Source organism: Scardinius erythrophthalmus, assembly GCF_964197995.2.
Source record: "Scardinius erythrophthalmus genome assembly, chromosome: 25".
Taxonomy (NCBI): Eukaryota; Metazoa; Chordata; class Actinopteri; order Cypriniformes; family Leuciscidae; genus Scardinius; species Scardinius erythrophthalmus.
Window position 1 is genome coordinate 31,866,224 of NC_138245.1, and position 17,500 is coordinate 31,883,723.

The 17,500-nt window shown below is 38.5% G+C and overlaps 2 protein-coding genes across 5 annotated transcripts in view; both read left to right on the plus strand.

The window, feature by feature from the left end:
- Positions 1–13,341, plus strand: part of ldb1b (LIM-domain binding 1b) — a 26,431-nt gene extending 13,090 nt beyond the window's left edge. For all 3 annotated transcript variants that reach the window (XM_081357315.1, XM_081357316.1, XM_081357317.1), the window contains exons 2-11: positions 3,625–3,727; positions 6,970–7,014; positions 7,961–8,036; positions 8,161–8,263; positions 8,514–8,686; positions 8,789–8,911; positions 9,009–9,092; positions 10,162–10,285; positions 10,487–10,635; positions 10,914–13,341. In XM_081357315.1, coding sequence (XP_081213441.1) covers positions 3,625–3,727; positions 6,970–7,014; positions 7,961–8,036; positions 8,161–8,263; positions 8,514–8,686; positions 8,789–8,911; positions 9,009–9,092; positions 10,162–10,285; positions 10,487–10,635; positions 10,914–11,144 — 1,211 coding nt within the window. In that variant the 3' untranslated portion in view covers positions 11,145–13,341. The remainder of the gene's footprint in view (positions 1–3,624; positions 3,728–6,969; positions 7,015–7,960; positions 8,037–8,160; positions 8,264–8,513; positions 8,687–8,788; positions 8,912–9,008; positions 9,093–10,161; positions 10,286–10,486; positions 10,636–10,913) is intronic.
- A 2,380-nt stretch (positions 13,342–15,721) lies between these two features.
- Positions 15,722–17,500, plus strand: part of orc2 (origin recognition complex, subunit 2) — a 13,577-nt gene continuing 11,798 nt past the window's right edge. For both annotated transcript variants that reach the window (XM_081357302.1, XM_081357303.1), the window contains exons 1-3: positions 15,722–15,970; positions 16,310–16,456; positions 16,609–16,695. In XM_081357302.1, coding sequence (XP_081213428.1) covers positions 15,892–15,970; positions 16,310–16,456; positions 16,609–16,695 — 313 coding nt within the window. In that variant the 5' untranslated portion in view covers positions 15,722–15,891. The remainder of the gene's footprint in view (positions 15,971–16,309; positions 16,457–16,608; positions 16,696–17,500) is intronic.

Here is a 17,500-nt window from a genome sequence, read left to right on the forward strand (position 1 = left end):
AAGACTGTGTTATGAATGTTTAATGAAGGATGCGCTCTGATTTCAGGAGACTTTCTAAGCGTGAGAGTGAAGTTTGTGCTGTCCAGTGTTTTGCTCTGAATCGTTCAGTTGTCTCTCTCTAGGAAACACACACATATATGAGCAAAGAAGTGTTTTAGATGGATGCTTTTCTCCAGGTCAGTCCTGTTGTTGGGTCAGAAGTAGGGTTGCAAAGGGGCGGAAAGTTTCCGGTAAATTTCCATGGGAAGTTAAGCTGGGGAATTTTGGAAATATTCATTACCACGGCAACCGCTTGAAAGTAACTGTACACATAAGAGACGGATAGATACATTATTGTGTATCGCATGTGATTGAGGAATGGCATGGATATTCAAGTGTATTTGAATGGCATCTGTTTGTTTTAGTCAAGATTATGCTAAAATATACTTTCCTCAACTATATTTAACTTCCCTATAAAGAGCCAACCTTCAACTTTGAAAATTCCCAGTTTATTCCCATAAATTCCTGTTACTTCCCTTAAATTCCCATTAATTCCCATGGAAAGTTTCCATCTTTGAAAATTCCCAGAATTTTGCAACCCTAGTCAGAAGTGTGTTTGTTTATCCATGAAGAGAACCAGGATTAGATGAAATCATTAGGTATCTTTAATATTATATTATTGATACTCCAAGACACATGGTAAAAGGTTAACAAAAAATGTACTGTTGATTAAAATGCTAAATTTGGTATTACCTTGTGTGTGTAAATGAATAGTCTTGGACTTGCTGCTGAAACCCAAAGCACAGGACAATAGAGACGCCAGAATAATAATATTCATGATTCTGAAGAATTATTTTAGATGAATATGCTTGAACTCTTTCACGGAATAGATTTATTAAAAATAATGTAAGCCACTTACTGGTAGCATCAGACATTTGGCATTATCAGGACACACAAATATTCCCCCACTGCATTATTATACAGTATATTCAACATTATATACAGTAGTTTAAAGTAGTACTGACACTTAAACTCTGAAGACTTGAATTTTTGGTGAACTAGCCATGATACATCGTTGCATTTTTGTATTGCGATACATTGTGACACCCCTAGAAGTGACGCTGCCTTTCAGATCGCAGATGCATGAGGAGAAACTGTCCAATCGCAGACGTTTAATGGCGGTTCACATCGAGCTCGAGGCTTCACACTTCAGGAGTTTACGGTGTTCGTTGGTTTCTTTTAGTCAGGTTTGCTCCAGCATGCTTCATGTTTCTCATCAAGCCCAGGCTTCATTCTCTGGCCATGTTTCAGTGCCATTTGTAAGTCACTTTGGGTAAAAGCAACTGCTAGGTAACCTAATAATGTTGAAGTTTGATTTAACGTCCAGAAATAGCCAATGTTTTGTGGTCATAATTTATGGTTGTTGTTTAATGACATGGGTATCTGGAGGAAAAGCTGCCTTTTTTTAGTCAAATCATAATTATTTTAGTGCTTTTCACAACACACATTTCAAAGCAGCTTTACAGATAGTCTAATTGTCATGTTTATAATGCTTTAATGTTTTAACAAAGCAAATTTTAGGGCTTGGCGATATATAACGATGGTATAAATTATTTATTTAGTGTGTGTGTGTGTGTGTGTGTGTGTGTACATATATATTTGTATATATATGTATATGTGTATTTTATATATATATACACACACACACACATGTAGTTGTATGTCGTGTTTTTTATTGTTACTCTGAAATGAGCAAATGTTCTTTTTCATCTTCATTCTTGTGTTGTTTGTAGAAATCAATTAGAGCGTGTCTTCCTGTTCGTGCGACCCTCCATTTTACGATGCGCCGTGACGTTGACAGCTCTCTGATTTATTTGCGAGACGCGTCGAGCCGTCATTATGAGGCGGAGCTGTTTCCGCGACAACAGGGGTCGTGACCTCATTGTGGCTGAATGCATCGTGTCATAGATGTGTTTAATTGGCGGGATGGAGAGTGTTAGGGGTGTGGCTGACCTCCGACCCCTGCGCTGGGTTTATGGAGGGTCTTTACTGCTCGAGTGTGAGACCGTCACTGTACTAACACACACACACACACACACACACACACATACATCTGTTTGGTTTTCTATCTTGATGGGGACTCTCCATGGATGTAATGGTTTTTATACTGTACAAACTGTATATTCTCTCTCCTTACACTAACCTTAACCCCTAAACCTACCCATCACACACTCACTCACTCACTCACACACACACACACACACACACACACACACACACTAACCCTACCCCTAAACCTACCCATCACTCACTCACTCACTCACTCACTCACTCACTCACACACTAAACCTACCCATCACACACACACACACACACACACACACACACACTAACCCTACCCCTAAACCTACCCATCACTCACTCACTCACTCACTCACTCACACACTAAACCTACCCATCACACACACACACTAGCCTTACCCATCACACACACTAACCCTACCCCTAAACCTACCCATCACTCACTCACTCACTCACTCACTCACACACTAAACCTACCCATCACACACTCACTCACTCACTCACTCACTCACTCACACACTAAACCTACCCATCACACACACACACACACACACACTAACCCTACCCCTAAACCTACCCATCACTCACTCACTCACTCACTCACTCACACACTAAACCTACCCATCACACACACACACTAGCCTTACCCATCACACACACTAACCCTACCCCTAACCATCACACACACACTAGCCCTACCCATCACACAAAACATTAAAGTGCATTTTTACACTTTAAAAAAAGTATTCTGTATGATTTATAGGCTTTTTTCCTCAGTTTAGGTCCACAGTGACATGAGTGAGTGTGTGTGCATTCAGGTTTAAGTCCCCACTGGGATAGAAAAACATGTACACACACACTCACTCACTCACTCTCTCTCTCTCTCTCTCTCTCTCTCTCTCTCTCTCTCTCTCTCTCTCTCTCTCTCTCTCTCTCTCTCTCTCTCTCTCTCTCTCTCTCTCTCTCTCTCTCTCTCTCTCTCTCTCTCTCTCTCTCTCTCTCTCTCTCTCTCTCTCTCTCTCTCTCTCTCTCTCTCTCTCTCTCTCTCTCTCTCTCTCTCTCTCTCTCTCTCTCTCTCTCTCTCTCTCTCTCTCTACATTCACTCTTTTCTCAAAAGTCAAATTTTAGCGCCACTGGATCACTGACCAATCAGCACTACCAGTCAAAAGTTTGGAATAATTAGGTTTTTTAAATGTTTTTGAAACAAGTCTCTTCTGCTCACCAGGGCAGTGTACAGTGTAAAATACAGTAAAACAGTGAAATATTATTATAATGTAAATCATCTGTTTTCTATGTGAATATATAGTAAAGTGTAATTTATTCCTGTGATCAAAGCTGAATGTTCAGCATCATTACTCCAGTCTTCAGTGTCACATGATCCTTCAGAAATCATTCAAACACGATGATGAATGTGATGTCATTAAACTCTCCTGATGTTTGACTAATGTGTCGAATCATTTCTCTCTCTCTCTCTCTCTCTCTCTCTCTCTCTCTCTCTCTCTCTCTCTCTCTCTCTCTCTCTCTCTCTCTCTCTCTCTCTCTCTCTCTCTCTCTCTCTCTCAGGCTGTTCCTCCAAGTCGTTCAAGCTGTACTCTCCAAAGGAGCCCCCCAACGGAAGTGCTTTCCCCCCCTTCCACCCCGGCACCATGCTGGACCGAGACGTGGGGTGAGCTGAGACTAATCCCTGTATCAGTCACTGTAATATTCCCTCACTGGGCAGTCATTTGGGACACTTGTTGAGTCAAAAAGAGGTCCAAAGTAAAGGCAGTATCACCTGCATCATCAGAGTGCATTGCTACAAGCTCAGAGTAAAAGGAAAAGGGATGTAAATAAAGGATCATGTTCATCCAGCCGGTTGTTATCTCAGAATAAACCCGACAGGGTGATCAGGATCAGGTCTTCCATCAGCCTGAAGGGGTTTATTCTGAGATAACACACACACACACACACACACACACACACACACACACACACCTGAAGGGGTTTATTCTGAGAGAACACACACACACACACACACCTGAAGGGATTTATTCTGAGAGAACACACACATACACACACACAGACACACACACCTGAAGGGGTTTATTCTGAGATAATAACCGGCTGGATGGACATTATCCCGCTTATTACACGGATACTTTCCTGGAGCTCAAGCAGAAGAGCACTGGAGCTTGCAACGCCACGGTCATGGGTTCGATTCCCAGGGAAAGCAAGAACTGATAAGAATGTAAATGTCTACCTTGAAATGCAATGTAAGTCACTTTGGATTAAAGCGTCTGCCAAATGCATTAATGTAATGTAAATGGATACTTGCAACATAAGTAAATAAGTAGACAGGAAATATTGCACTGAGTCAAAATATTTTATTAGGCAAAGCTTCCGCAGAGAGAGCAGTTGCTAGCGCGGCAAGTTCAAACTCGACGGACATTTAAGAGATACGGTATACAGTTGTTCCACTCATCACTTACAGAGTACACTCTATCTGCCATCGAATTCAGTGTAATATTGCTAATGCTACTTGTTCACTCCAACTATATGCAGATAAAAATAAAATGTCTTGACTATTTTAAACTTGCTGTTTTGCTAGTCATCATTGAATGTGTGTTTAATCAAGTAAAGATTCTCAGATTGTGTCATGCTTTTCTGAATGGACACACGGATGCTAATTTCATTAAAAAGGTCAGAAAGGCATTACATTCTATTTTAGAAACCCTGTCAGTCAAGGGATATTATAAGTATATTTTTGAGCTCTAAAAATGTACATTTATGCATTTGGCAGACCCTTTTATCCATTGCATTTCAAGGTACACATTTTTTACATTCTTATCAGTTCTTGCTTTCCCTGGGAATTGAACCCATGACCTTGCCGTTGCAGGCACCAGCGCTCTACTGTTTGAGCTCCAGGAAAAACGACCCTAAAAGAATAATTGTGCGGTTCAGTGTGTGTTTGGATGCTGAGCTGCGAGTTCCTGTGGACAGAAGATCTGCATCAGCGAACATGAAGTGCTCACCCCTCTCTGTGGTGGACACGACCTGTCACTCAGGGTCCAGGATTAGACCGTATTCAAGGAAGGGGGTGTGGTTTCCAGTGTGCCAGGGCTGTCAGATCTACTGTGGCATGCTGATAACATGCAGAAAACGACTGTCTTCCTGTCTGTGTTTTTTTATTTTTTTTTATTAACATTTTGCAAGTAACAACATTTAACATTCATTCCATTAACATTAATCCTACTGACATTCGAAATTAACAATGAAGTAGAACAATTGACTTTGTACGAGGGACATAGAGTGTTGACATTTAATCAGATAATACATACAATTATTAAATAAGCAAGGAAGTAAAAAGAAAGGCAAAGAAATACATTTGCATTAATTTCATTTTGACTCAAGTAGGCGGATAGAAAGATCTCATTTAAACATGGTATCTCTGTTCACAGGTGACCTTTATAATCCTATTTAATATCTGGGATGTGTTAATTGCTTTAGTTTCTTTTAGATTTACATAGGGATTTTTAATTCAGAGCAAAAGACAATTAATTTTGTGTTCGAAGCTGTAAATGTAGATTTGTGGATATGACCCTTTCCAAGCATGCACATGATATTGACTGCGTTATCTAAAAGAACCAGAACCAGTGTTTAGAAAGCAAAAATAAGACCATTTCTTCTGTAATGTCATAAAGAATGTAAAAATCAAAAACTGAAATCTCTGCCCAAAATGATACTGTGAAATGACATCTAAAAAACAAATGAAGCACAGATTCATTTTTCCTCCTGTCTGTAATGACGGTAAAAAAATATAGATTTCTCAATTTTAATCGATTCTCATTTTTACGAACCGATATCGATGCTTAAATCCCAAGAGTCGATTAGTCATCCTGTTTTCAGTTGATGAATGAATGGAACATTGTAGCATGCATCCCATCCAATAAATCGGCATAATCTTTGTGCTTTGTTATTATTGATATGAAACAAAGTCTCAGATTTCAAATTACGTCCATTTTGTTACGAAATTCAAAAACATAAATACCGTTTTGTCGCTGTGGCGTGAGATCGCTCTGGCTCAGCTCTAGAGAAGCACATGATCTTCTCTTCCGCCTTAATACCAGTTACAGCGCGAAATAAACATGAATGAACTTCTGAAAGTGTGTTAAAAGATAGAGTACAACTTATCGAAGTCCGCATCATGTGACATGGAGTCGCTCAGTCAGTGTTTCAGCCGTGGAAAGACGTCAGTAAACCAGCTTGTAAACAAATGTCATGTAACGTCACATTTACCTCAGAAAAACCATATCCAGTGACCATAAACTTGTTTATGAACAAGTTTAACAAGTTAAACATAAACTTGTCAGCTAGAAAAATGGAGAGAGGAGCATTTTGCTAAATATATGCACCATATTACATATTCATTATAGTTTTTAATGTTCTTCAATTTTTAATGCATGTTTGAATAAATCTGTCAGGTTTTTATGACAGCCACCATTTAAATGTTTATATTTCATATAACTTTATTATTATAAAAATAAATAAAAGTGTAATTTAAGTGTTTGTATACAAATCAGTTAATTTTTACCTTCAATATTATAGTAGGCTAATGAAGCCTATAGGCTACCACTGACTCCCATAGTTTACAGCATTAGTTAAGAGATTTGTTTTCCTTGAGAAAATTTGGCATGTATTAAACCTGATATCCACAATAATCAATATTGAATCGAATCGAATTGCAAGCTTGTGAATCGAAATCGAATCGAACTGTGAAATTTGTGTCAATACCCAGCCCTACTACGCCTACAAACTGCACTTCAGTGTCTGATTGTGTGTTACAGTCTGTTTTATGGCAATTTATAACGTGTGTTATGAGGTTTGACATTATCTCTCATGGTCGTCTTGTTTTCTGTCTTGTTTCTGCAGCCCGACGCCCATGTACCCCCCCACATACCTGGAGCCGGGCATCGGGTGAGGCCTTTACACATGGGAGTCTGACATATGAAATCATAGTCCGAAAAATCAGTTATTAAACGGTTAATTTAACCTTTAGCCAAAATATATTTAAAAACATTTGCATGTGTTTTTTGTTTTGTTTTGTATCATATTTGATGCATCAGACTCATATAGTCTGATATAGTGAGAATATGGAGGAAGAAATGCCTTAATTTTATTCAGAGACTCAAACTGAGCAAAAATATGCTGTTTTCTGCAGATGCTGATATTAATATGCACTGAAAGTGATGAAATTCTGATGCTTTTAATGTAAATCGAGATCTTTAAAGCAGATACTTACATAAAATGCATATAAATATCAATATCTTCCAATAATATGTCTTAGTGAGATGATATTTAAATGCTTAGTTTTATGATCTGTAGTTTTAAAACATAATGCAATACAATGATGATTGAGACATGAACAAATAACCCTTCCTCAAAAGCCTGATGATCATATTTGATACTCGTGATTTTTATAATAAATGATGATTATAATCAAGTAAGCCTGCTTCAGTCCAGCTGAAATATTACTAACAATATCAGAGTTATTCTTGCGTTTCCTTGATAAAGTCAGTGTAGATCTGACAGCAGAAAGACTCGTGAAGCTCGAGCTGAAGGACGTTTGTACAGTTATACTGAAAGACTTTTACTGGATAAAAGAGTCTAAACTCTCGATCAGACACAGAAGCACTGGAGGAGATCGAGTGCGACAGGTTTATCAGATGATTTCGATCATTTACAGGCCTTAGTGTGTATCAAATATAATACAGTAGAATTAATTACAGGATTAATACACTTGGATTAAAACATACAGATGCTGTATTTGGATATTCATTATTAAAAGCACTACGATGATTGTGTTAAAGCATATAAAGTGCATGAAGTGTCAGTGAGTGTTAACACACACTCTCTGTCTCAGGAGACACACACCTTATGGGAATCAGACCGACTACAGGATATTTGAACTCAACAAACGGCTTCAGAACTGGACGGAGGTGAGTTTGATGTGCTGTGTGTTTCATGCTTCACTATCAACAACATTTTAAACATTTAAGATGCTTTATATATACGTGACATATAACATCAGCTGAGTGAACGACTTCTCTTCCTCTCTCTCAGGAGTGTGATAATCTGTGGTGGGACGCGTTCACTACCGAATTCTTTGAGGATGACGCTATGCTCACCATCACGTTTTGTCTGGAGGACGGTCCTAAACGATACAGTGAGTATCGCATATCAGACAATAAGATATGAATTAATACGTTTGCATCTGTGTTTACTGCTGATAACCTGCGATCGAGTTGCTCGAGACAAACATTACCTGCTGTAAATGATGTTTTAGTTATTCATAGAACATTTTTAATAAGTGCACATTAATGTTGCGCTGCTCATCATTCAGTTAAAGATTTTCCTGACACTTGAGAATTGAATTGAATTGTTTTTCTGACGGGTGCATTATCCTCTCTCTTCAGCGATTGGTCGGACGCTGATTCCTCGTTACTTCAGGAGTGTGTTTGAGGGCGGCGCCAACGAGCTCTACTACGTCCTGAAACACCCGAAAGAGTCTTTCCACAACAACTTCGTGTCTCTGGACTGTGATCAGTGTACTATGGTCACGCAGAACGGCAAACCCATGTTCACGCAGGTGTGTGTGTTGTTTAATGCAACGGTTTTGGTATGTATATATGTGTGTGTGTGTGTGTACAATGTTCAGTTTATTTATAAAGCACTCTGCCGGTCTTCTCAGGTGTGTGTGGAGGGCCGTCTCTACCTGGAGTTCATGTTTGATGACATGATGAGAATAAAGACGTGGCATTTCAGCATCCGGCAGCACAGAGAGCTCATTCCCCGCAGCATCTTGGCCATGCATGTCAGTTCCTCCTCCTGGATCTCGCTCTAGAATTACGTGTTTATTGTGTATCTGATGTTTCAAACCTGATGATCGTGTGCTTTTGTTTCCGTCTCAGGCACAAGACCCGCAGATGTTGGATCAGCTGTCCAAAAACATCACCAGATGCGGCCTGTCAAACTCCACCCTCAACTACCTCAGAGTACGAACACTACACTGGCTTCCTATACAGTAATCTGGATACATTTCAAAACAGCATTTACAGTAGTCAACATTTGAACAATATGCTGAAAAACCTGTTGTCCCAGTTTACATGCAAGCCAGTAACCCGACAATGCAAGTAAACTGTGTTTACAAGACTTTATTAAAGTCTTCCTGTAGTCAATAACTGTATCTCTTAAAACTCGTCTTTGATCACCAAAATGAGATTTTTCCTTTAAAAAAATGTCTTCATGTCTTAAAATATCTTGAATGTAACTCGACACCCCTGCCTCATTTAGTATGCGCGGTTCTATGAATATGCAAATGAGCCCCGCCTCCACTCACTCCCTCAGCTCAGAGATCCACTGGTTGACGATCACACGTTGATCTGATTGGTTACAAGGTAGTTTGTGACGTCAGAAACACCAGCGATTTCAAAGCGTGTGTTTGAGACTGTCTTTGGTTCACTGCAGTTTTAAGGAGGAAATACTCAGCAATGCTGTCGACTTATGAACTTACACATGGTTTGTCTTAAAGCAGATTAAAAACCCCGACATAGACACATAAACAACATTAAACGCTGGATTTACACCACAGGGGGACTTTAATAAATCAGGTTATTTCCTGGTGGTGACGTTAAAACCTTATTCATTTATCTGACTCCCAGTATTCAATTTATGTCGGTTGTGATTTTAAATCAAGCAACAAGCGTAGGTTAATGTGTTTGCATCTAGATGCTTTACCCATTTATGACATTAATAAAGAAAAACAGGTTAACGTGTTTGTGTGTTATCTGCTTAAGCATAAATGGGTCAAGAACGCGCATGTAAACACACTCACTGTGACACTGAACAGCACACAGCAGACTCATACCAGTATAAACAGACTATGGGTAAAAATATGCGTCACATGACTAAACTTGTCATCGTTTTCGTCCACACTACAATGCAAAAATACTGTTTTAAATGTATGTTAAATTTTAAAAGCTTCATTTTCGTGGATGAAGTATGTATCCTTCTTTCATTCAGCAGAAGAGTAACTTCACTTGTGTGTGTGTGTGTGTGTGTCAGTTGTGTGTAATCCTGGAGCCAATGCAGGAGCTGATGTCCAGGCACAAGACGTACAGTCTGAGTCCCCGAGACTGTCTGAAGACGTGTCTGTTCCAGAAGTGGCAGAGGATGGTGGCTCCACCAGGTGAGGAACCGTTCAGTCTGTTCTCTGTTTCTGTGTGTCCCGCCCCGCCGGTGTTTTGGTGTGGTGTGGTGTGGTGTGGTGTATGATGCCCAGCTTTTCTCTCTAACCATTTACAAAAGTCAAGAAGTGTATGAAGCCTGCTGTTTAAAGTGGTGTAGTGTATTCCAGCCTCACCGTGTGTGTCTGTGTCCCGTCTCTCAGCTGAACCTGCCAGACAGGCGCCCAGTAAGCGACGGAAGCGCAAGATGTCGGGCGGCAGCACCATGAGCGCAGGCGGAGGAACAAACAACAACAGCAACAGCAAGAAGAAGAGCCCAGCAAACAGCTTCCCACTGTCCAGTCAGGTGCCGGTGAGTGACCAATCACAGCACAGGAGGCACTGTCTTCTGACATCATCAACACATGCAACAAGCTTTACTGCATCACAGCAGTTTTCTGCCCAAAACATATATATTTATAAATATGTTTATAAGTTCATAAATGTGATTTATATATACATTGCCGTATATACACTATATATATATATATATATATATAATATAGTATTTTTTGTGTGTGTGTGTGTGTGCCAAAAACGGTCATCCTTTAGTTCCCCCCCAAGTGCTAACTCCTCTGTTGCTCTGCTCAGGATGTGATGGTTGTTGGCGAGCCGACGCTGATGGGCGGCGAGTTCGGGGACGAGGACGAGCGTTTGATCACGCGGCTCGAGAACACGCAGTTTGACGCCGCTAACGGCATCGACGACGAGGACAGCTTTAACAACTCGCCCGCGCTGGGCGCTAACAGCCCCTGGAACAACAAGCCTCCGTCCAGCCAGGAGGGCAAGAACGACAACCCCACCTCACAGGCGTCTCAGTGAGACCCGCGAGGGGGCGGGGCCAACCCGGCGTCCAATGGGAAGAAAGAGGCGTGGTCAAAGATCGACTCATTCATCTACCTGCAGAACGACTCTTCCTGTCAGCAGAGGAAATGAACCGGAAGGATCAGAGATGACATCAGAAACACACAGGACCGTTTCATCCCGAGCGCTCGTGGTTTTGTTGGTGTTTTACGGGGACGAACTCCTCTGAGGAGCCTGTAGATAGTCCACATGATTAAGTTAAGACGCAGCGGAGAGATCTGACCACGTAAACCGCCAACAAGACCACCCAAACATCCAGCTCCTGTTTCACCCCAAAACCACTGCATTTTGCATGTCGAAAATATGCATATTTTTAATATTTATCATGTTTAAAAGGTAGTTCCCTGCCATGATTTTGGATTATAACACTGGATTGCAGTGAGAGAAACTCATTTTAAATCGGCATAAATCGTAATAGATACAGCAACACTTTACTTAAAGCATTCATATATAGTGCGTTATGAAAGTGTTTTAATGCATTCATCATGCCTTGTATTGCAACTTATTATTATATATATTTATTGTCACACCTTCAGAACCAGGATTCTGAAAATATTATAATGCATTACAACAATTTTTGTTTTGTTTTTACTTAAAGCTTTCATATATAGTGCATTATAAACGTATTTTAATGCATTCATTATGCTTGTATTGCAACTTGTAAGTTATAATGCTTATCTATTCATCACTACACCTTCAGAAAGTGTAATGCATTAAAACACAACCAGGATTCTGAAATATTATAATGCATTATAACAATTAAAAATTTTTTTTATTTAAAGCATTCATAAATAGAGCATAATGAAAGTGTTTTAATGCATTATGACTTGTATTGCAACTTATTATATATATATATTTATCGTCACACCTTCAGAACCAGGATTCTGAAAATATTATAATGCATTATAACAATTTTAGTTTTTTTTTTTTGTGTAAAGCTTTGATATATAGTGCATAATGAAAGTATTTTTAATGCATTAATTATGACTTGTATTGCAACTTATAATGGTAATTGTAACCAGCTCTAATGCTCATTGATTCATCGCTACACCGTCAGAAATTATAGTGCATTAAAACACAACCAGGATTCTGAAAATATTATAATGCATTAAGTAAAGTGTTATCATAACTAGTTTTCAATTTAATTGAATCCTTTTCTGTTGCTTTGCATTAGTTTTTGCAGGAGAAAATGTTTAATTGCAAAAAAAAAAAAAAGAAATCCTCATTGTTTAGACGTTTTCTTTCAGCAAAATGCATTTCTTATTTCTACTATTGTGTTGACTTGGGAGTGAAGCGTGAGCTGGCCGTGTTCTGCTCTCTGATTGGTGGAGGAACAGAGTTCACGTGAAGAGCGTTTCAACTCAGACACGTTTTGGAGATTTTATCCGTGTTTTATACCAGCCTCTATTTCCCTAGAATGTTTTTATTTGCCTTTTTTCTTTTTCTTTTCTTGTTCTTTTCGCCGATGTTGAAAGCTGCAAACCAAGGAGTAACAGAACCGTCGAGGTCCTTAAAGATTTCAGCCCTCAGATTCTATTGGTTTGTGTTATTTTTTTGAAGAGAGTGGTTTAGCGTGGGCTTTCGGTTGAGTTTTGTGTACTTGTGCTTGTATATTTAAGGTAGTAGCAGAGTTCTGTATAACTGTATGAGATGTATTCCTCCTTAGAGTTACATAAAGCCATTCTGATCTAATGTGTAAAAGAGAAACACACATGAACCTCGTCTTTCCCCTTCTTTGATTTGTGTGAAACTGATTCAGTGAAATCAAGGGCACAATCTGTGTTTGTTTCAGATCCGGACGCTTTAAACATGTTTTCTGTGTTTCGTTCTCTCTCACACACACGCACACACACACACACACACACACACACGGACTGTTGGACTGGACTCCATTAACATGTTGCTGGTTGTTTTGTTTTCCTCACACACCCAATAATGCTGAAGCCTTTGAACTCAATTTTTGTACTATTTTTGATTTCTCTCTCTTTCTGACCAGCGGAATCAGTTTAAGTGAATTAAAGGTCTGCACTTGCAATTGAAACAAACCCTTGAACCTTGTAGATGCCCCTGTTTGATATAATAACCTCGTTTTCTTAATTTCTGCCCTTGATTAAATTAATGTATGGAACCAATAAAATATGAATTTTCACTTTAAGGATGTGTTTCTGTGTGATAAAAGTGCAGTTTAAATCGATGCGTCTCATTGAAATATTTAGAGGATCAAAACTTTAGAACAGTAACTCTTATATTTAAGCTTCATCCACTTCAAATTTATCACTGGCAAAGACTAGCAACTAGCTTAGGACATGCTAATTCATGTTTGCAACATGTTAATGTTAGTAACATTCTAATTTGTTTTAGCAACATGCTAATTCATGTTAGCAACATGCTAATTCATGTTCGCAACATGTTAATGTTAGCAACATTCTAATTCGTTTTAGCAACATGCTAATTCATGCTAGCAACGTGTTAAATTGTTAACAACATGCTAAAACATGTTAGCAACATAATTCCTGCTAACAAAGTGTTTAATCGTGTTAGAAATGTGATGAAACATGCAAGCAATGTGTTCATTCATGTTAGCAATGTGTTAACATGCTAACAACATGTTAATTCTTGCTAGCAACACGTCAAAAAACATGTTAGCAACATGTTAAAACATGCTTATTCATGTTAACAATGTGTGAAAACATGATAGCAACATGATAATGTTAGCAAAATATTAAAGCATGCTACCAACATGCTAATGCAGGCTAGCAACGTGTTAAAACATAATTAATGCTAACAATGTGCTAAAACATGTTAGAACATGGTTATTCATGTTAACTGTGTGAAAACATGCTACTAACAGGCTAATTCATGCTAGCAACCTGGTAAAACATGCTAGCAACATGTTAAATTGTTAACAACATGCTAAAACATGTTAACAACATAATTCCTGCTAACAAAGTGTTTAATCGTGTTAGAAATGTGATGAAACATGCAAGCAATGTGTTCATTCATGTTAGCAATATGCAAGAATGTTAATTCATGCTAGCAATGTGTCAAAACATGTTAGCAAAGCATGGTAATGTATGTTAGCAACATGTTAAAACATGCTTATTCATGTTAACAATGTGTGAAAACATGCTAGCAACGTGATAATGTTAGCAAAATATTAAAGCATGCTACCAACATGCTAATGCAGGCTAGCAATGTGTTAAAACATAATTAATGCTAACATTGTGTGAAAACATACTAGCAACATGGTAGCCTAATTGATGTTAGCAACATATTAAAACATGCTACCAACAGGCTTATTCATGCTAGCAACCTGGTAAAACATGCTAGCAAAGTCTTTCTCTTTCCACCACTACATTTAAAGCTTATGCAACTTTCAAACTTCCATACGGCTTTGTCAGGCCAACATCAAAGTTTAAAACGAACTTTAGTCTAGTTTTCAGGTTTTATTACGGCTCTATTTGTCATCAGTGTCACAGATTTGTGTTTGTAGAGCGGCACAGATAATTTGACAAAGAAGCTCCAGGCAAAGTGAGCATCTGCTGTGAAACTGGATCAAATGCAGCACTGAGCTGCTGTTTACACGAGACTTTACCCATGATTCAGCTGTCAGTTCAAAGCCCACATGAAAGCTGTTTTGTTCTTGAAATGAACGAATGCTCTCATGCAGTCGGTCCCCAGTGTTGTTTACTAATCAAATCTGACTTTTAAAAATCACGATGGCATGAGTTTACTTTATTAGGCCTAGTGTGGTTTTATACAATATTGGACTGTTGCTTTTGTGTATTGCGTTGAATTTGGTTTTGATTACAGAACCTGTATGCCCTGGCTTTTATATTTCATATTCGCAGTTTTGCAATAACAGTTTCTTCATAATAACCTGATTCATATGTGAAAGGGTGAATTTAATCTTTCACTTCAGTCCAGTGACATTTAAAATCGCCTCGGCTGGATTGAAACCGGTCAGGACAATGACATTTGAATGTCAAATGACATTTCTGTATCAGAGTGAATGAATATCGTATAATACAGTGGATCTTTATAAGGAATTGAAGCAGAAGAGGTCATGGAAATACTGTCAGACTGAGAGCTGATACTAGAGATTCGACGCAAAACACATTTTTATTTGTCAGTTTTACGCTATTTATGCTTTAAAGCACTTGGATTACGATTAATTTGGATTTCATTATGAGTGATTGATTATTATCAACTGCTTTTTAAAAAATAAAAACAACCATAAGAATGATCAGCGCACAGGGACTATCACGTGATCGCTGTTGCTTTTCTCAGCGTTGTTTAAATGAACCAATCACATTAATCTCCGTTGACTCGATATTGTTTTTTTAGAATTAATTTTAGGAGATAAACCGTTGGCCATTATAATCCCAGATTCCAATTAAGGAAGAAGTTAAACTTTCCGTTGTTTCCAATTAGAAAAAAAAAAGAAACACCCTAACTAAGATTTTAATGCGAGTTTGAGGTGTAGTTTACAATGAAGCCTCATTCTAATTGGCCGGAGCTGCTCACGTGACCCTCCTCCTGTCACACGTGGGTTCCTGTGGCGCCGAATCGACAGCAGTACCACAGATTTTCAACAGGTCTATTTGTGCAAGATGAAGCGTTATTATCAAAACAAATGTTAATAATCATCTATGTGTGACAGATATTACAGTTTGAGTTCGGGGTTTCGTGTCTGAGCGGCAGGATGACCCAGAAACAGCCGTTAGAGGTTCGGTTCGTGGCTGATGAAGATGTTTTGGATCATATTGTAGAGAAACAGCAAGGTAAAAGTGTTTCTCTTACATTTTACATAAATAACTTCATGAGATCGAGTTTTGTTTGTTTTACCTAAACTCTGTATACACTCCATCAGCTTTCTGCTTTTACTTTTAAAACTATAATTTACCACAAACAATATTTTTAATACCATATTTACAGAAATAGTACTGTGGTATATCAGATTGTAATACCATGGTATGTTCATCACACACACTCACACACACACACACACACACACACACACACACACACACACACACACAGACAGACCCTCACACTCACTCAGACACACATGTATATATTTTGTCAGCGTCTGCATTATGAATATGATTATGTCTCTGCAGATGTAAAAGCAGCGGATGGATCTGTTCAGAAACTTGTGACCCTGAAAACCCCCCAGAAATCCAGAAGACCTGCTGATGAAGAGGAGGATGAAGAAGAGGTGTTTAATGAGCAGAACTATGTGGAGGTTCTGTACGCCGGATCACAAGGTGAACACTCACACTCATCACTAACAACTCAAGCACCGTCAGTTGCTCATTCACAGAATAAACCCGTCATGAAGCAGATGTGAAACACTGTCGATGATGCTGATGATGATGATGATGATGATGATGATGTGTTCGTCTGATTGGTTGTTCAGATGAGAATGAGAACGCAGTCGTCGCTGCTGGATCGTCCGTCTTCTCATTTCAGACCATCAAACGGGGGAATAAAATGGCTCAGATGGGTGAGTCACTCACTCACTCAATCACTCATTCACTCACTCACTGACACTGACACACACACTAGGGCTGCTCGATTATGGAAAAAATCATAATCACAATTATTTTGTTCAGTATTGAAATCACGATTATGTAACACGATTATTTCACATGACTTTGGGAACGTGTTGCATTTATTAAAAAGACACGGTAACACTTCACAATAATGTTAATTAGTTAACATTAGTTAATGTATTAACTAACATGAACTAACAATGAGAAATACATTTGTTACAGTATTTATTAATCTTTTTTAATGTTAGTTAATAAAAATACAGCTGTTCATTGTGTGTTCATGTTAGTTCACAGTGCATTAATTAATGTTAACAAATACAACCTTTCATTTTAATAACATATTAGTAAATGGTGAAATGAATATTAACTAAGATTAATAAATGCTGTAGAAGTATTGTTCATTATTAGTTAATGTTAACTTAGGTAGTTAACTAATGCTAATTTGTAAAGTGTTACCAAAAACACCTTTCAACAATTCTTAAAAAAATCGAAATTTGAACATTTATTGTACTTTTTGAACTATTAAAATAAATAATATAACAGATAATACTTCAATGAGTATTTTAATAATTCCCGCAGGTCTACCACTTATAATGCGGGAAATTCCCCCGCAAACATTGACTCACTTTAGCCTGTAGATTGTATGAGTATCCTAAATGAATCCACACAGATTATAAAATCAAATCAATCATTTTAAAACTTTCTCCAAGACGCAATTTCACAAACCGCGCGAGTGGTCAGCGGCGCCGCGACTTC